Source organism: Mycteria americana, chromosome 1 (genome assembly GCF_035582795.1).
Source record: "Mycteria americana isolate JAX WOST 10 ecotype Jacksonville Zoo and Gardens chromosome 1, USCA_MyAme_1.0, whole genome shotgun sequence".
In the NCBI taxonomy this organism is placed as follows: Eukaryota; Metazoa; Chordata; class Aves; order Ciconiiformes; family Ciconiidae; genus Mycteria; species Mycteria americana.
Window position 1 is genome coordinate 10,936,829 of NC_134365.1, and position 21,241 is coordinate 10,958,069.

Consider the following 21,241-nt stretch of genomic DNA (forward strand, 5'->3'; position numbering starts at 1 on the left):
GGGGACTTACATGTCCTCCATTCCAGCAGCCTTGCAGCGGAGGGACTGCCCCTCCTGCGCCGTAGCTCTGATTTACACTGTTATGACTGTGTGACTTCAGTGGGGTCCCTCTGTATCTTCACTGGGGTAACTGGGGGAATAATCAGCTAGAAGGTCCCCCGGGCTTATATTCAACTGAAGGGAAATCACCTTTAGTGAACGTTAGAGGTGAACACTTGGAAACACAAAATAATTTGTGTTCTACAGGGTTTCAAATATACTAGTAGATTTCAGATAGGTATGGGCATTAGTGATTAAAGTAAAACCGTGAAAAACAGCGTGACTGGTCTTTCCATTATCTATTTACAGCAGCCTCTGTTTTTTCCTATTTATTCTGACACTTTCAGACAAATACTCTTCTGAAGGTAAATGCCTAATGACATGTTCAATTTAAGTACTGATTCCCACCAACAATAAAAAATAATACGCTATCCTGAATGCTAATAAACTTTAATGAATTTATTCATAACCATATGAATCACCAAGATTTATACTTACCATAAAATTCTGGAAGTAATGAGGAATTAATAGACTAAAGTAGGAGATGGTCTATATTTTCTGATATATTTGTCAGCAAATCATGTACAATATGGCATTGAATTTTCTTGGATTATTATTTATTCAAAAAAGCAATCTTGCTAAAGAAAGATAAGATAGAGCAATTAAAAAAATGTGAATTTAAGTTTATGAGCTGCAGTATTGCTCAGTTCAATTGAATTGCTCCCACCAAAATAGATCCCAGCTTAGGATCTGTTTAAATGTGTTCATACTGCTTCTTTTGAATTGCATTATTTTGTATTCTTTTTTATTTAATTACAAATAAAATTAGATACATTATTTCAGATTTTTTACAATTTTATGTAAGCTACAGGTGACAAATACATTATTTTTACAGTTAAATTACGCTTGCTGAATTTCTGATATTGTCATTAAAAACATAGCGAAGTCCCTATCCATTTATAAGTGTGGAAGTCTCGTGGCACTTTATACACTTCTGGTAGTGTTAGACCCTATGTCCTGGCGAAATTTTGTAGTAAGTCCTGAAGTCTGCCTGATCTCCAGTTCTGATTTATTCTGGAGTACTTGTCCACTACCAAATCCAGGATCTCCTTTTTGTCTGCGATTACAGTCAGTACTACTCTCTGTGTGTTACGGAAGGATTTCAGCCTTCTAGATGTAACGTCATCCGCTGGATAAGAAACTGAATTACGACAAAACATGTGTAAAGTCTTCTGCTCACTGTGCGAGTGAGTTAAGCGAGTCCCTTGGCTTCTCTGTTTCCCCTCCCGTCATTTATGTGTGCTATCCATTAACGACATAAACTCTCCAGGGCAGACACTGGGTTTGAAGTGCTTAGTTCTGGAGGAGCTTAATCCCTTTAAATGCTACTTAAACATAAATAATAGTAATAAACTCTTGGCAGCAGGCTGCTGATACACTCAGACTGCTGCGTTACCGTGCTGATGAATATTGTCCCGTTGGCTCCTTGAACCCGCTGCCCAGGTCCCGTCCCGCCGACACTCAGCCTGGAGCAGTCGCAGGCAGCCATGCTCTCTCCTCTCGGGCTGGGTGCAGCGCTCAGGCCCGGCACCAGCGTGGCAGAAGGGTGCTGGATGCTGCCTTGCTTCCAAAAGACCAAAACTGTAGGCAAAGAGGGTGCGTGATAGGTGTGAAGTGTGTCAGCGTTGCAACAAACGCTCTTTCTGCGAAGGCTTTTTGGTGCGGGCTCGCGGCGATCGTCCCTGGCCAGGGGGTTAGTCCCTGCTGCGTGGCCCCCCTGTGCCCGTGTCGTGGGGCAGGTGGCAGCATCCCAGCTGGAAACCTGCCTCTTTAGTGCGTGTTGGAGAGATGCATTTCTTTCAGCTTTGACACGTTCCAGTATCAGCCCAAGTGAATGTTGCACCTTTTCACATAAAAGGTAGTCCTAAAAGTTTTAAGTTGGGTCTTTCAAAAGGCTTTTGAAATTTGCTGACAAGAGGTACATTGGAATATGTGGTTTTGCTGAAACTACAGCAGTAACTCATGGCTGTTTACACATTCAGCCACCATTTTGTTTAGGTCTGTATGAACAGGATTTTATAATAATACAGGAATTATATTTAATTTCATTCTTCTCTTGAACATCGCTTGGGCAAAGGATTAATGTTAAAAGAAGCTACAGAAGACAGTGACCACCTTCTAGTCATTAGGAAATAAAAATCAGAACTAAAGCCATATTCAAAATGAATCTGGCTTTATGGGAGCAAATACTCATTCCCCTGCAGAAGGATTTTGCAGTCTGACAAATGTCTTGAAACCTGGGGGGGTGTTTGAATTGTGAAGTTGTGATATTTCCCTGGACGAAATAAGTTTGTTTGCTTGTTTCTGTTTCAACTGTCTAAAATTATTGACACAATTGAAGTTGTTTTATCTTTTTATGACATGCATGTTTGTGTTCCTCAGATAAATGGGAAGCCCCTGCAGTACATTTTCCCTCATGCAAGGCTCAAACTACTGAGAGACCCAAAGGATCACACAGTTTCAGGTAAAAAACAACAACCCTTTACGAGACATGATAATTAATTTGATTATGATATGAATCATGCAAAAGATTTGAAGTATTAAAAATAGTCCCGTGTCATATGCAGCAGGAAATTCAGTGGTCATTTTAAATCTTGCTAGTTGGTTATAACAGAAAGCAGCAGTGCGGAAAAAGGTCACAACATCTGTTCGAGATACATAAGCTATACAGACATTAAAAACAGAGGTAAAAACTGTTGTGTTATACGTACAAGCAGTCTGTTTTGCGGTTGCTTTTTATATAACTTTATATTCTCTGTATGAGAAGTTTCTGTATAATAGACTGGTGTAGGTGTTCAACATACACAGAAATGAGAATTTTATTCTTCCTGTACTGGAACTATTCTACAGAGGGGGTAGCAGAACCATCAGATCCCATTTTTCTGTGATATCCTCACATAGAGACATTTATCACAGGCCTTCAGATTCATTCTCTTTTCCCTAACGCTAATACAAATGTTCATGTAAGTCTGAGTCTGCTTGCAAAGGAGATGAAAGTGGCAAAGGTTATATTCATTCACCTCCCGGCCCGTGAGCAGGAGCTCAGCGTGGTTTTCATGTATCACATTGTAAAAGGCTGCCAGTTACAAGATCTAGCACAGGTAAGGTCTGTCTGTTTGAGCTTTCGGAATTGCACTCTTTCTCACATCTAATACTGATAAGGAACTCAAAGTTTTTTTAACATGCTGTTTGTCTTCTTTCAGAGGTACATGCTTTAAGCGGTTTTGTCATGGAACCGTCAGACTTTCTTTTAACTTGCTTAAAGAATTCTAATAGTGTGTGTCAAACTCTGTTTCTGCGCAGAAGTAATTACCGACTGCCAGCTCTGGTGTTCCCTCGAGCATTAAGTAGAAAGTGGCATGAACTTACTTGAATTGCTAAATATTGTTTTCACAGGGTTTCTGGCAGTAAAATCTTGATCACTTCCACCCCCAGTATCCACCTCATATTTAGGGTGTTAAATGAATGTTCTGTATATATTATGAGGTGTTTTCTTGCTAGTCAGCTTAACACCCACTGATGATTCCAGGATGCATAAAGACCCCTCCACCCACGCAGCACAGTCTGAAGGAAGCCGCCGGGTCCGCTGTTGTGTCAGCCTCCGCTGCCCCGGGCCCTTGCAGTCCATAGGAGCTCCTTGACATCCCAGTGGAGAATTGTGCCCTGTGGGGTGATGAGCAATGCTGTGATCCAAGCTGCTCGCTTACTCAAGAACAAGTGGAATTACAACCACACAACTGTGTATAACTCGTGATTTAATGGTGCTGAAGGCCTGTTGTCCTATGTAAAGTTACTTACCCTCATGCAATGTAAAATGCCTATTTCAAATTCTCGACTAGCTCTTGTGCTGGCAACCACAGCAACGTACTGTGCGTCAGGGTAAATGCCTTGTAAGCGATGACTGGAAAACCAAGGTGTAGATATTGAGTTCCCATTTACTAGTGCCCTCCACAGCATGAGATCACACAGGATCAAATATTCACTCGGGATCCTGCTAAGGTTTCATTGCCCACACTGGGGTTGCTCGCTGCTGTAGCTGTGCTATATTGTACCTGAAGTCTAACTGGAGTAAGCAAGCTTGGCTATGTGTCTGCAAGCTGCAGTCATACTTCTGGTTTTTAGTCCAGATGCACCCATGGAGACCTGCACACATATACTTCTATATGACGTACATCTAGATTTCCCTACAAATATGAAAAGGTTTTTTGTACAGAAAATGAATGTTATGAAAAGGCTAATTGTACAGAAAAAAGCCGAAGGTGGAATAGGGTACCAATAGGGAGGACCTGAGCCAGAAGAAATTGTTGTATTTTCCCTCCTTGTACATCTTTGAAGTACCATAACTCCTTGACTTCATACCTCCCTTCCTCCCCCTCTCAGTGTCTGAAGGATTAAAGTACACAGAAACCCCCTTGAAATGCGCAATGCTTTCTGCTTAGCCTTCAGCTTTCCAGATGGCCTCTCCCAGAGCCACACACACGGGTTTTGTTCACTTTTTTAAAAATTCAATTTTGATTAACCATTAAAAACCATTTGATTAACCATTAGTTACTTGCAAACTAATAGCAAGTATCTTTGTTTATTACCCAGACAATTACTATTAACCAGAGGCCAACTTAGAAATCTATTATACAGCAAAAGTTACTTAAAATATTGGTAAATTAAACAATATATACTCTTATACCACCACAGCTACTTTGCTACAAGATTATTGGATATTAATCTAGATGCCATGGTCGGTTGGTTGGCTGTCTGGTTTTTTTCTCTTTCTTTGTTCCTTTGTTTCTTCCCTTCCTCCCCTTCTTCTGCTCTGCCTTTCTCCCTCCCCCTCCCTTTCTTATCAAAAGTACTAAAAAGAGGTGTTGAATCATTTTATTTAACTGTTTGCCTTATACTTGTTGCATAGGCACAGGAAGAGTGTATGTTAAAAAAACCAACAACCCTCAGTAAAGCTCACGAGGGGAGTCAGATCTCTCCAAGAGAACAGCCAGTCACTGTCCGGGGGGCGACGGGAGTCTCTGGTGCAACCGTCCTTGCAGCAGCATCTTCAGCTGTATCGGATGAAACTCTCTGAACTGTTGTGTTGCTGGATTTTACAAGCCAGCTGGCCCATGGTCCATTGTTTCTGATTATCTTACAGTATGTACAAAACATCCTCTGCCTTAGTTATGCACAAAAGCCTGTTCTATGTGATCATTTCTGCACATGCAAGCACAGTTTCTACTGATGATTTAAATGATCTGTGTGCAGTTTGGTCAGTTCAACAGCAGGAGCTGTCTGGGGAGATGCCTGAGACTGACAGGTTCTCCTCTCAGGGAATTAATGAACACATCTTAAGTATACAAACAGTGTATCTTAACTGGTGTGTGCACAGCAGGAGCTACGTGGGGAAATCTCCCAAACTGTCCACAGTTCCCACTTGGAGAACTCCTGTACCTGTTCATCAGCTGTTTTGCAGGGAAGCTGGTCAGTGGTTCAGCCCATCGCCTCATCTCAGTGGGGAATTCCTGGGCCAGCCGGGGCATTAATGACTCAGTGTGCTGGGTCAGCCCTGGTACCCAGCTATACCACAGCTTTAACTATAGGGCAAGTTTGAATTTCATCCTAATATCACCATTATAATTTGAATTCCATAGATCTAATCAGATAATTACCATAGTGGAGGTTACTGCCTGATTGTGGATCCAGAAACTGTCACATTATGAATATCAATAATAAAAGTAGTCCCAAATCATTTAAAATTCAGGCTGTATCACTACATATTATGTGCACACGCATTCTGTTTATTTGCTTTATTGATTAATGAAAACTGGCTCTGAGGTACAGATGCCTTTGATGCCTGTTACATAATCTGGCATAATTTTGCACACAAAAACATTTACTGTAAATTTTAGCATGTGAATGAGGTGTTTAAGGAACGAGGAACTGGGCCAAAATTGTGATGGCAAGAGAATAGTAGTTCTGAATGAAAAATAAATGTATACTTGCTAGCTAGCCTCTCTCTTGAGGGTTCTTGTTTCTTCAGCATATGCCATCATCTAGAACTCACAGCTCTTCCTTTCAAGGTATGCAATGTCCCCTCCTTAGGCAATGCTGATAGATTTGAAGGAATTGCCAAGGATTTTCTCTGCAAAGATTGATTAATAACTTGCATTTAAAAAAATAAAATTGGCATCATGGTTATGCTGAGGTGACAAAGCAATGATGGCAGTGATCAGTGAATGATAATGCAGCAGTATTTAACGCTCCAGAATCTCACTGTTTGTTTTCACTGAGAATCCCTTGTTCCTTTTGGATCCTTTCGCATAGCAGCATAAGCACTGTTTTACACTGCCAGCATTTTCTCTTCTGTTTTTTAACACATCATAGATATATTTAAAAAAATGAAGAGAGGACATGGCTATTGAAGGCAATGAAAGCATTGGCAATGCCTTTGGAAATGTTGCACAGATAAAAACTTACATTGTGTTATTCCTGATCAGAAAGCTGTTTAGACACACTGGGTGAAAATCCAGCAAGGCAGACAAATCTCAGTAGGTGTATAGGTACAATGAGTGCACTCAGTCAGAGGTAATTTTTGCTGCTTTGCCTCACTTAGGCTGAGTCACAAGTAATCTACCCTTTCCAAAGGTAGTATATTCTGTGTTTCCAGGGAGCAAAATGTACCTTTGAGCAGCCAGACTGTGTTGTGGAGCATCCTCTTCAATTCTGATGAAAAAATAAAAGGCAGAGAAGCAATTCAGAAAAAACTGTGAACTTTATAGTAAAGAAGAGAATGAGACTGTGGGCAGAAGACTATCCCTCATCTTCACTTTAGCAGTGAAGTCAGTGAAACTGCTGAGAGGATGACAGGGTAGCTGTAACGCTGCACACACGTCAGAGATGCCTCATGCTCTCCGTAACGATTATTAATTCCTGCATGCAATAGTACACTTTGCAGCATGCCAGCTCATGGGGTACTTATCCCAAGAGAGAGGAAGAGAATTAGAAGAGTTTTCCTATATCAAGCCCTCACTGCTATAGATAGTCTCTAAATAAATAACCATTTATATTTAGGGTTCTTTCACCTGTAAGTTCAGCAAACTCAGTTCTTACAGCAAAATACTGTAGTGCAGTAAATGTGTGATTACTAATCAATTAAAAACCACATTCAATATAGTCACAGTCTGTGTTGAATGTGATATAGTAGTCAAAGACAGAGGAAGAGAAGTGTAACTCACCTCTTGTCCTCATACTCTTTTCTTAGAGGATTACTTATCCTGTTTTTTGGTTCAGTGTTGTGAAGAACTGAGATAATACTTTGCACAAAAAAACAATACCCTCCTCTAACACTCACGTGTCGCTGGGGAAGGCTTTAATATCCAGTTAATGCCCATCATTCCCTCAAACACTCTTTCCTTATCAGAGATGTGGCACAGAAGGTAAAACCCCATAAACAGAAAGGGACAGAGCTGTTACAGCCAGACGACGTCAGAGATTTTCCAGTGAAGTCATATGGCATTAAGTGAGGACAGGAATAGAAATAAAGGGATGGAGAGATGTCTGTGTCTTAATAGCAATCTTAGAAAGGACTTAATACCATTCAGCTTTTCTAAATAAAAAAAAGACCACAAACAAAGTTTGGTATTTGTTAGAAACATTTTGTAGAGAGAAATACCACATATTCCATATTTATCTGCCTTCTCTCTAAATTAACTTAATTTGGAAAGCACTAGTGTGTGTATTTAAAATACTTTCCATGAACCCTTCTTGGCAGCTCAGTTGTTTATGCATTTTTCAGTGTATGAACATCTGTTGAAGGACATCTAATAAGATCTGAAGATGAGTGGAGGTAATTGAGAGGGCAATGTGTCTACTGGTTATAAAGGTCCAATTTGCTTTCATAGCTCTCATGCAGAAAAGGCTGCAGAAACAGGTAACTGCAACACTGAATGTTAGTTAAGTCAGGCCCCCAGGTTCCTGTGGAAAGCCAAGAGGAAAGCAGGCACATAAGAATGAGATTCACATAAGCCAAACCAGAAATCTCTCTGTTTTGGAGGTAAGTGATGCAGGTCAGCACTTTCTCATGGAGAACTAGAAGATGAGACATTCAGGGATGCATATCATTGGTGAGACAACTTCTCAAGGACATTAGAAAAACTTAATAACGTAGAAATGTCAGTTTAAGGTTTCACTTTGCAGGTGAGGCATAAATTATCTTAACGACTCTCAAAGGAAAATGAAGACCCTGTGCTCCTTTCTCTGCATACTGGCTATCAAAAATATGCATAGGTTTAATAATTACACTAGAACGAGGCAGTTACAAAGGGAAATTAATTGGAGGTTGAAACAGTTTAAATAAATCACTTTTTGGATATGGTTATTTTCCTATATTCATTATAAAGGGAGCATGAGGTGACTAAGGCTATGATTTTTGTCTTGTAAAGATCTTAAATTAGATGAGCTGAACACATATGGCTTAGATACAAAGAAGCTATAGAACAATCAAAAGGCTTGTAGAGGACTGGTTGTCTAAAGGACCATATCACTCTTCATGGCCAAGAGCCAAACACCTATTTCAGCTGAAGTACCTTCCAGAGAAGGGTGCTGGAACATTTTGATAATGATTGCCTTCCGTTCACTATTTACCTAATCACAGATTTGTACAGGTCTTTGAAGGGCACTAGGTGTACACTCCCCGGCAATCTGGATGCGGGGTGATTAAGGTTAAGAAGTTCTGATTCTGCAGGTCACTGACGCAAAGAAAATATTCCTTGTGGATTGGTACGGTACTCTGAGGTTCTGGTTGTCTCATAGCATCATTGCACCAAGCTGAGGTGCAGCTTTTGTCAAGTGAAACCTCTGCTTTTCATTATCTGTGTTTCTGAATTTTTTCACTTTAATATTGTTGACAGGTAACATGAACTCAATGCCTGCATGTTTGCTTGCTGTTTTACTTCAGTAAAAAGAAGTTCGGGGAGGGGGGGTGTTAGCAACATTTTCTTTAAATAAGCTAAAGTTTGCCAGAAAATGTTCTCATTCCTGAAGAAATCTGTTCATCAAGAAAGGAAGTGAAGCTGTCATTAGACAGTCAAGGCTGGTGAAGCCAAAGCTGTTTGAGGATAGGCACCCCAAAATTACATTGATTCCCTCCTCACACCAAAAAACCATCAGCCCCCCATATTCACTACAATACACATTTTTATAAAAGAGATACAGTTTAGGTGGCAAAACTTTAAGATATATCAAACTGTCATGGTTTAACCCCAGCTGGCAACTAAGCCCCACACAGCCGCCTGCTCACCCCCCACCCCCAGTGGGATGGGGAGATAATCTGAAGAGCAAAAGTAAGAAAACTCATGGGTTGAGATAAGAACAGTTAGATAGTTGAAATAAAATATAATAATAGTAATAATAACAATAATAATAATAAATTGTAATGAAACAGAAAATAACAAGAGAGAGAGAGGAACAAAACCCAGGAAAGAAAACAAGTGATGCAACCGCTCACCACCCACCAACCGATGCCCAGCCCATCCCCGAGCAGCCATCGCTGCCCCACGGCCACCTCTCCCCCAGCTTCTATACTAAGCATGACGCCATACGGTATGGAATAGCCCTTTGGCCAGTGTGGGTCAGCTGTCCTGGCCGTGCCCCCTCCCAGCTTCTTGTGCCCCTGGCAGAGCATGGGAAGCTGAAAAGGCCTTGACTGGTGTAAGCACTGCTCAGCAACAACTAAACCATCAGTGTGTTATCAGCATCATTCTCATACTAAATCCAAAACACAGCACTATACCAGCTACTAGGAAGAAAATTAACTCTATCGCAGCTGAAACCAGGACACAAAAAAAGTGCTAATTTGCATGTTAGATCAGAAGTTGTCTTTTTGCTTTCTGTAAAAATGTTTTTATATTGCTACTTGTTGATGCCTTGGACAGCAGTTGTCATTGGCTTGAGAATATACCATTTTCTCAGAAAAGACTGAAAATTTTCCTCCTTTGACAGCTTCTTCTAGTGGGTAGAAAAAATTATCATATCATTCTCTTGATACCAAAGTGAAGACTGCAGTGTTTAAAGGAACAAGCTAAGCAGATAAATAAATTACCTTTATCCCTGTCACAAAAACCCTGCATTTTGAAGGGTTAATTTCAACAAACAACAAGCTGGCTAGTAAATTACTACGCATTTAATTCATACGCTGTTTTTCTTTTGCAGTAGTCAAGTTATTAAATATTCATTTTGTGTGAGACATCAAATGAGTATATCACAAACAAGATGTGACATACCAAGTCTTATGAGGTTTATGCCTATTCTTTAAAAAAAGAAAAACAACTAAAAATCACTTTGTCAACTCTCCCTCTTAAAAATGTGGAAAAGTTATTTTTGTATGTTGCTTCCTTATTTTCTTTTTTTTAATTATTATTCCTTTATTATATAAGCTGGGTACAACAGAAGTAAGGCACTTCATTACTTAAAGACGTGAGTTTAAACCCAATTTAGATGAGAAATGATTGGATACAGTTACTAACCTCATTCCGTAGTGTCGTCAGGGAAGGAGCACGTGCAATGAACTGAAGGTCTCCACAGGTGCCGAGCAGACAGTTCCCTATTCCCAAGCACAAAGCTAGCCTGCATCCACAGATTGAATGGCTGTAAGAAATGAGCTGTCAAATGGCCACACAATCCTTCCTGGGGACCGTCTGAACAGCTGCTCTGTGATACCTCTTCTCAGAGTAAACCATAAGCTTCTGTCTCTGCTGTTGCCAGCTTAGGATTTTTTCCAAGCAATGAGTCAAAAGTTAATTTGAAGTTTAACAACAGAGGAACCACAATTCCTTCACTTATTTTGTGTAATTTTTATGAATATTACAATGTTTTTAAGGAATTATACACCAAAACCAGATACTGTCTTTCTCTTTGAGAAAAGAAGGAAAGTTCAGAGTTTTTACAAAGACGTAAATGATTGCAGGTATTACTTGTTTTGGAAGAATGGTATTTTAACCATTCTTTTTAACCTCCCCATTCATGACAGATATCCATGCAACACTGTATCAGTTGATTCCTTTGTGCAGGAGAGTCATTTGGGTGAGGTATTCCTTCGGTTTTCCTTCAAGAGGAATTATCCAGTGTGCCGAGGGTTTACTGGGTGGCTGTTAAGTGCAGGCGGTATCATCTTTCCTACAGATTCCTCAAAATGTTGACCAAGAGCTGTCAATGTTCCCCATGGTGTGTACACTGCCCATGGTGTCTCCTGTCCCAAAGGAAGTGATAGAGTGAATAGCTTCTATTTAACCATTGCCAACACACATTTGCACAAATATCAGGCAGATTTGCTCTGCTTTAAGAAGTTTATTTAAAAAAAAAGGGTTGATTAATTACGTAAATAAATTAACACCTAACTACAGTTTGTATGAATCTGTAATACTAGGACATTATGCAAAGTCTGTAACACAAGATCAGCACACAGAGTCATAGTAGAGAGAACTTACGTGCTAGATCCTCAAGCCTTTTTTTGGTATTTTCTTAACAAAATACAGATAGTTTCAAAAGCTGGAGATCCTCTTCCAAAATAGCTAAATAAACCCGAATGGTTTGAAGTTTTGGTCCAAGATGTTAAGATAAGTGCTAACAAAGGTCACTGTGTTCACCTAGGACTGAACTATTGCTTGCTAATAATAGTTGCTAAGACATCACTAATATGCCAGATTCATAACATACCAACTAAGTTGTGATACGCCAACAGAGCATCCTTTATGTAAAGCCTTTTCCTCTGATGACAGGGCTGCCTCATACTATGTGGGAAACATCAATAAAATCTATTCAACTTTTCCCCCTCATTGAGAAGAAAAGCTTGAGCTAAAAGCAACTACTGTAGCATTAAAAATATCACAAAGATTGATTTTTTTTACAGTGAAGCCATGAACGATTGGCTGACATATTGGCTGAACAGATTAAAGCTTGCCTTTTATGGTAGATTCATCCTCGTAAGAATCTTTAAAGTTTTGTGAAACTGGACTAAAACTATGGTATTACAGTAAGCTGAGAGAGACTCTAGACTTTACATTAACTTTTAGCCTGGAATTGGGATGTAAAGGTCTGGATGTCTGGGCAACTAGATGAGTAAAAAACTGGTTAGATGGTTGGGTTTTGAGGGTGGTGGTTAATGGGCGGTGCTTTTCCTGGAGGCAGGTAACAAGTAGAGTACCACAGAAGACCCTATCGTGGGACCATTTAATATCTTTATCAGTGACATGGAGGAAGTGAAGGACTACACTCTCGTAACGTTTGCAGATGACGTTGAACTGGGGGAATACACTTGAGGGTAGGGCTGCCATTCAGAGGGACCATGACAGGCTGGAGGAGTGGGCCAACAGAAACCTTGTGAAGTTGGACAAGGACAAATACAAATCCTGTACCTGGAGAGAAAGAGCCCTGTGCAATGATATCAGCTGGGGACTGACTGGCTGGGGAGTAGGTCTGCAGAAGAGGCCTTTGGGGCAGGTCTCTGTAGACAGCCATCTGCACATCATGCGCCTTGGCAGTAAAGGCAGCCAACAGCATCCTGGGCTGTGTTACAGGAGCACGGCCGTAGATCAAGGGAAGTGACTGTCCCCCTCTACTCAGCACGTGTCAGACTGTCTAGATACTGTCTTCAGTGTTGCCCCCACCCCCCCAACACCAGAAAGACGTTGACAAACGGTACAGCAGAGGGACACTGAGGTGGTTGGGGGCTGGAGCACCTGCCCTGAGAGCAGAGGCTGAGGGACAGGGCTTGTTCAGCCTGAAGAGGAGACAGGTTCCAGGGGGACCTAATAACAGCCATCCCATACCGATGAGGAGCTTATCAACAAGAGGGACCCAGGCTCTTCACAGTGATACATGGCAGGAGCATGAGAGGCAATGGGCATAAGTTAAAATGGGAGAAGTTAATACTAGATATAAAGAAAAATCTTTTTCCACACTGCACTTAGCTGTAACTATTAAGTTGTGTAAATCTAAGGTATTTTGTGACTTGCTTAAAAGTCCTTCCATTTTAGAAGGGGAAAGAGAGTGTATGTGGTTAGATACAGACCTGCTCACTAAATAAAGCTGTGTGGGCAAGAACACTATGACAAAGAAGGGAGAGAAAATTCAGAACAGATGGAGAAGGGTGCAGATCATGTTTTGACTAATGGAGTCCTGACGACAAGACCAAGACTGAATGGTCTTTCCAGCCTTTGCTAAAAAGTTTTGAGGTGTTCCAGAGTATATAAGTTTACAGTGAATAAGGTCACTATGTCTGCATTTATATATATGGTTAAGAAAACTACCACTATTGGCATATCTTACCTTAAGATAGCATCAGTGCTCCACATAGATAGCGTAAACTACTGTCCAGTAGGTGATAGGATGGAGTGATGTTTCTGTTTCCTGTTAACCCTGCCCTCCAGTTTACCAGCTTCATAAAAAGAATTTATGATAGATACAGCCTTTGTGCTCCCCAAATATCAGCACCATGATTACTGAAAAAGTAATGCAAAATGAAGGAGAGGAATGTTTCTTGCTTCCTTCTTAGCATGACTGTATGTTGGACGAGTCTACACAACACCCTGGACAAGATTTTTAGCAGGTGTAATAATCATCTCTGTTTATTGAAGATAGCAAAATTTTCCCAAATTTATTAAACATAAGAACAGTCTTACTAGGTCAGACATAAGGTTTGTTTAGCCCTTCATTGTGGCTCTGCCAGAAGGTATTTAAGAATATAAGGCCAGGGTAAACACAGTGCAATATTCTCACAGCTTCCAATAGTCTGTGGTTCAGCCATTTTGTGAAACAGTGATTGCTTCTTTGCATTTAATGGGGAACTACTCTTTTCCTAAAGGCTTTTGTTTATGCATTATATTATAGCTAGCATATACATCTATATATCTTAAGTATTGTATAATATTATATCCTATTATATTTACATTAATTCTGTTGCTGTTTCTTAAATACTAGATCTGATACGGATGGGAGAGTTCAAAACTAACATTTTAAACAATGACGTTCAGCTGTCAGTCAGTGGTGTCTATTGAGCCATGGCTGTCTATTAGTAAAAACAGATGAATCTCAGTGCCTACAGGTTTTTTATAGATTTAAAGCTACAGTCTACCCTAGATGACACTGTAGATTCTGATGTGACAGATCATCTAAAAAGAAGAGACCTGTGTCTCATTTTCAAGTAGACATGATAAGTGCTCCAAGATGGTAATTCATAAAAGACTTTATGATCCTTCAGGATGATAACCAGTGTGCAAATCAGCATGAAGCAGATTTGCAGCTGATATAAATCAATGCTGTGCTATTAAAACAACTGGAATATATCTGAATTTCATCATCTCAGGATTTGGCTTCATGTACATTTTATGCTTTAATTGCCAATGGCCAAGAAGTGCAATAACTGAGTAGGCTTAATCATGTTTCTAGGAAAAAACTTCATTTAAACTAATTTAGTTAGAAAGCACCCAAACAATTCTTCTGAGCACAATCTTGAAAATGCTGTACCTATCTAGACAACCGAGCTCTGATATGGATCATCATGTTATGTATTCTAGAGAATTGCATAGGAATAATAATGCAAATAAAAATTTAGCCTGGATTTTATTATACACATTACTTTTCCTGCTGCTTTCCAAGTGCCTGATCTAACTTGGTTTTGTTTGCTTTGTCATGTTTCCTTTCCGTCTGTTCTCCAGACTTTACAGATTGCTTTATCACAACTATGATATCTAAATAAATAGCTTGCATTTCTTCACGGGACTTTTAAGTCTGAACCCTCCAAAAAGAAGAAGTCGTTGTTTTTTCTGTGGCTGACAATTCAGTTTCATACAGACAATGGAACGAGGTGTAAAATTGTTCCGGCAGATAAGGGCCTATCAGCACCCTAGCATATGTCTGGTCTAGATAAGGCTGGAGGAGGAATGGGGAGATAATGTCTAGTAAATGAACACAGGAGGAAGGTATGTTCTGTCTCTGTTCACAGCCAAATAGAGTTGGAAGACTTCGTATTGTTTGATTTGATTGATATATTCTCATTGCTATAGTACGGTATTTTGGCACATTGCGAAATCTTTCATGCTTAATGTCTTGTTTTCATTCTTTATCCTCATGCATTTTTCTAATTGCTACCATTGGACCTTGCCCAAAAAAGGTCACCCTTGTGCATCCTTGCTATGATTCAGCCTTCTGGTTTTGAATTTTGTTTTTGAAAGTGTTGTTAGAAAGTGATGAAAACGATATTTGGACTTGAGGTTTTTCCTCCCTCAGTGGTATGTCTGTGCATTGGCTCATGGATCTGAAACACAACACTTAATCTTTATTTTGACGTTTAAACTTATCTTCCATGTCTAACTACTCAGACGTGTGCTGTAGCCCTCATCTGCATTTTGCAGTTTAAGCCCATTTCAATTTTTCCCATTTTACTTCTGTATAGTTTCAACTTCAAAGCACGTAATATCCAAAGGTGGTAAAACGACCATGGTTTTACAGAAGTAAACAGTGATTTTCAACTACCATCTTGAAGGGTATGCTCTTATGCTCTTAGAAATCCAAATCAGTAGCATTTTGTTAATATCTTTCTTAAAAATTCAGTCACCTAAAAGTCTATTAAAAATTCATGTAGGTCTGTTTCTAACTGTGACAAGAGTCAGATTGCTGCTGACGCTCATACAGTTTCCTATGCTAATTCACAGAAACTCATGTGTGATTACTGAAAACCTGTTGTACATTCTAATTGCTTCTTTACTTTCTTTGCTCATCTAATTAGACAGACAAGTGTTTTCATACTTTGAAAAATTAGCCCAGAGGAAATATTTGTTTGAGTTAGCACATGAACAATGTTTGCACAGAGCTTCTGGGTCACATGCCTGCATTCTCATGCCCATGTTGAAGTTGTTGCTACTGTATGGGTCTCACCTAATAATTAAACAATATTAGTCCCCGCATTTGGTGCTGGAATTCTATTTACTATCGTAAGAGAAAACATCCCTGGAAAGTTAATTTGCACCTTTGTGTAAAGGGAGGACCACCAACACCAGCAGAAACCTGGTGTGCCTTGAATTACTCAGTTTTTCTCTGCTCTTTTTTCTTTTTTTTTAACCTGTAACTTATGTAAGGGGTTATTAACATTTGTATGGAAAGGCAAGTCTAGTCATTGCTTAGATGCTGAAATAGTTCCAGGAAATCTAGGCTGTTTATTCTCTAATGGCTGTAGTGGAGCTGCTCAGCTAAGTAGTAAAAAGATGGTAAGATTTCATGAACTTCCATGTGACCAGAGCAACACCAACAGATTGACAGCAATCTGATCTTTATTATATCCATAATGGAGAAAAATGACCAAATTGTAATTGCAGAGCTCAGGTTATGGTCAGCCTACTCCAGCAAAATAAATTATTGTGTATCAACTGAGTCATGTTTCTAGTCTTCCTACTGAGTTGCTATTGTGACACAACAAAATACTCAAGGGGAAACGTTATCATAGTGGTCTGAGATACATTGAGCTACACAAGTTCAGAATAAATAAGTCTAATTGGACACAAAGTACCTAATGGTGGAATTAAGGAAAAGAGCATGATAAGTTTTTAAAATACTTCTACAGTGATGCTTGCCAGGTCACCAGTGACAGAATTTATTAGTGTCAAGTTGTTGGTCACTACTCAAATATACATTTTTATATATATATATATATGTATATATGTATAATGAATATGCATCACTAAGGCTGTGATGTCTGGAAGGAGATGAAATGACAAGAGAAATGTTCTCTTGAAAGTCATGAAGTAGGTTAATTGCCAAAAAGCAAAAATCTACTGGCCATTCAATTTTATTAATATTTTTCTCTAAGTATGGATTTCTCTCAAAAGTAGCTTTTCATTTATTAGACACTTGAAATCTTCATTAAAGCTTCTAAGTTTGTATTTTCAGCTATATAAATCAGCGGCTCGCAAGCTAACTGTAATGATTTAGTATCTGTATTTGTTTGTTTATCAAAGTATAAAACCAATTTAGTTGCGTGATCTATATTGTTAAAGTTTAGCATTAGACTTTTTGGGTTTGGGGTTGTGGGGGTTTTGGGGGGCTTTTTTTTGCTTAGCGTGCTGCATCTTAAGGCTTTAGTTAAGATTAGATAGGAGAGTAGGATCACAGCCTTGAGAGTAAAAACAGTTGCAATTAATTAGCAGTCTTCTAGCTTTGAAGCATCCTAAAAAGGATTGGATCTTAAATGTGTAAGATTCCCTTTGAAGAGATGTTTTCCTGAAGATATCTTCTGTAGAAATCAATACTCAGAGTTCAGAAAGGTGTCCTCTCCCATTCAAAGCACGGTGATTCGCTTTCTGACGGTTAACTGATCCTGTGTCTTCTAAGGAAGAAACAGTAGTTCATTAATCTGAAAATCTAAAATTGAAAGATGCATGTCTGGTTATATCAAAATAGTCTGAGAGATGGAAATTAAGACTCAAAGTCTTTAAAAAAAAATTAAAAAAGGGAAAAAGAGATCTGAGAAAGCATACGATTTGTATTTTTAAGCTCTCTGCATTCAAGGTGATAAATTGGGCGATGTCATTGCAAACTCAATAGTAGTAAACTCAATATTTTCAATAGATGCAGTATAAACAGGTTTGAAATCCCATCTTCACACGAAAAACTACAGCAACATCCAAGCAATATTTCTTTGTCAGCCAGAATAGAGCACTTAGCACTTATTGGGCAAAAAGTAACTCGTTCATTCTGACTGCCACAATTGAATGTTTTGTGATTTAATTTAAAATATTTAGTCTAGTAATATTTTTAAACATAAAAATAATGAAATACAATTTTATAATTTAGTGCAAACAGATAAAATTAAATTAAATAACCCCTGATTTGTCCAGCAACAAGAACATGTGCAAACACACACCCCCTGTGGTTGTCCCTTAGCAAGTGTGCTCCTACTTAACACATAATGTCAGTCATACATTTGACTCTAAAACCTGCAAATATAAAATCAAAAGCCTTTTCAAAGAGTCCAGGAATAAAAATCTTTATATATTAGCATGGAAAATAATTTATTTTATTAGCAGTAATATGGACAAACACCTTAGATTTGCAAAATCAGAACCAGTATGTCAGCCATGATTTTCAAAGTTTTCTAGCATAGGTATCCATAGAATTGCCTCTGAAATCAAGTGTCTTTTGCACCCATTTATATGACAAACCACCTCTCTGCCATGCTGTTACAATTAAGCTATCAGAGGTAGAGTTACTAGTATAGTGTGTCATGGGAAAACTCTGACCCTGTAGAGTTACTCCCCTATGTGATGAAAAGTGTCCAGTCCTTCTGGTATGTTGAAAAGTCCATATGTTGACTTGTGTGGGTTAAGAGTAAATTACTGTGTGCTTGTTTGTGTGTGTTCTATACTAAGAATAGTTGTTTATTGGATTTGCTGAACTTAATAGTTCCCAGTTGTGAGCCTCAGATCTGTAACATATTAATGAGTCTTTCAATAGTGTTTGATCAGAAGTCCTCTGATAAATGTGCAGAGCAGCCCACATGAATTTCTAAGTCCTAAGGATGGACTAACATTTAAATGCTTTTATAGGGGTAGGTATTCACTTTATGCAATAAGGTACTTATCTTTTTAAAGACTGTAATTTTCAACTTTTGTAAAGGACCTTTAGACCCATCCTTGGAATGATAGGTTTGCTTTCCCTATCAAGTCAGGAAAAATAAACTTTACCAGTGCTAAATTTCAATTTTGCACTGAAATAAGGTAATTAATTTAAAATAACTATGCAGTTTGTTCCATTTACACTGAAATATTACTCTCCTCAACAAAAATAATCTTAGAATTTCCCATAGCACAGTCCCAGAGTGCTGATGAGGCTATTGTTTAAAACACACTTTCTGTGTATCAAATAATTTGTGTTAGAAACCAGCCAAACAGAAATATGTTTAGTTAATCAATTATAATTCATACCAAGTTTATAATTAAAGGAATATTAATTACCATGATGGATATATCTTGTAGCAGAAATTTAATTATATTCCCCATGCCTGTAATTAGCTTGGGTATTTAGGTGGTGTTGTTTTATGTTCATTAAATGGGTCCCTCTACATTTTTATTTTAGAGGATCTCCCTCAAGCTGAAATATTTATACTTTTCCAATTCTTAATTTGCTGTTAAAAGAGAGAGAGAGACAACTGTTCACTTGTCAGGGCCAAAAAGAGGCTTAAAAAGATTTACATTCTTTTGCAATACTTTACATTCCCAGGTGTAAAGTCTTACCAGAAGCTGACTTTCTTAGAGATGTTGTGCAGGTCTTCAAATTACAAAAAGAAGACAAATGTGTAGAGAGGGGACAAACTGGCTAAAAGTTTTAGCGAAAACTTCAAGGAACTAACTAGCAAATTTCATGCTATCATCTGAGTATTCACAACTCCTACTGAAGACACTTAGACACGCCTGCACGGCATTTCACAGTGGGTTTTGGAACTGACAAATTTGCACTGGACAAAAAGCAAAGTAAACTTGAGAGGGCATTCTTGCCGTATCAAATCTTCAGTTTGATTGTAACTGTTGTACAGTTGTAACTTAGAAAGTTATTGTTCGTGTTGAACAGTAACTCCCCCCAATGTCATGGGGTTGAGTTTACATATTCCCGAAATCTCTTATCTGTTCTGAAAGTATCAAGACTAAAAATCACCACATAGGTAAAGCACAAATACAGACTCTGAAATGGGTTTATATGACAGATCTGAACTTTATCTCAAACTTGGATATAAATATAATCTAGAGGTGAATTATGTTCAACATATGCGTACAAAACTCCTACCTGTACTCCCAGTAGTACCATACCAAAATCAATTTCTCCTGTTACACACTATGGTGGATAAACAGTAAAGATCTGATCTGCAAAGAGTATTGATCATCCTTTGTAAAAACTCAAGGTCTATCATACCATTTATCATACGCTAGCCCTCAGCCATATCATGTCTTATCCCCAGGTTATTTACCCCTGAAACTCATCCTTGGCCATCAGCCCACACTGAAATCATTCACTAAAAGTTCTGTATACTGATAGTGCATTACCAGTGGTCATCCTGTCACTGAATCCCCACCCAAATTGTGTTACATTAGGTCACAAAATGTAGATCTAATGGAAGTATACCATCTCCCCAAGACTGATCTGTACCCATCACCTGAGGTGCCACCAGCTCCCACCACTAGTTGTGTGGTTGAACTTCTTGCATGCTCCAGCAATGCATACTGCTTGATTTACATAGCAGTCCATTCATGTCACTGCATTAAATACACCTATGTACACTAATTACTCTGCTGTAGCTGTAAGAACAATCCCCATATTCCCTTTTAATTTCTCACTATTAGTTTTCCTTGGTTGTTCTCACCCACCTGTTTTATCAGTATATTAGAGGGATACACCATTTTGTTATAGGTTTGCAGTGGTGGAATGAGCTGTTTTCATATTAAGTAATTCCTGCTAAACCCCTTAAGTCATGAATCTACTGTGGCCTTCCTTGCCTTCACATTGTGCTGTACAGGATGCGTTTATGTATCTGAACACCAAGCATCTCCCAAAACAAAAGAAAATGCGTGTTTGGAAAATGTCTAATATGCAATTATGAGGAAGGCTGAGGCACAAATAATATAGATTTAGCTAAACTGGGATAGAAAGACTAGTGGAAACTTCTTTGGCTGGAAACTCAATGTGGCTATCTTGCTTCTAAAACAAACTTAGGGCTGACTTATCAAACACTAATAGCATTATGAGGAAAAACCTTAATCTAAAAAGATAAAGCTTTGCAAAGAGATTGTGTGGTGAGCTTCCTATAGCTGATTAGTCTAATCACTCAGCAGGTTTGGCTTATTAAATGAATAAATTGAAAATTAATTATTTAGCCATTACAATAAAGGTGGGAAAATCAGCCTTTACATTCCCAGATCAAAGTGTGAATCATCTCAGATGAAATTTTCTTTTTCTTCAAAGAAGGAATTTGTTTTTCTTGTATGGGAAGTATTTTAAAAAAAAGTAAGATAGCCTGAAAAATTTGCAATGCATAAGATTAGCTTTATGAGACTATTTTTTTAGCTTTTGTTTTCACTCTCGTTCTATACATAAGGGAGATTAGTGATCGGCTTCTCTC

General features: G+C 38.7%; 1 protein-coding gene across 1 annotated transcript in view; it reads left to right on the plus strand.

Annotated features, from left to right (window-relative positions):
• The window catches only part of PCLO (piccolo presynaptic cytomatrix protein), a 389,706-nt gene that overhangs the window by 244,129 nt on the left and 124,336 nt on the right, over window positions 1–21,241 (plus strand). The window contains exon 10 of the mRNA XM_075491522.1: window positions 2,482–2,563. Coding sequence (XP_075347637.1) covers window positions 2,482–2,563 — 82 coding nt within the window. The remainder of the gene's footprint in view (window positions 1–2,481; window positions 2,564–21,241) is intronic.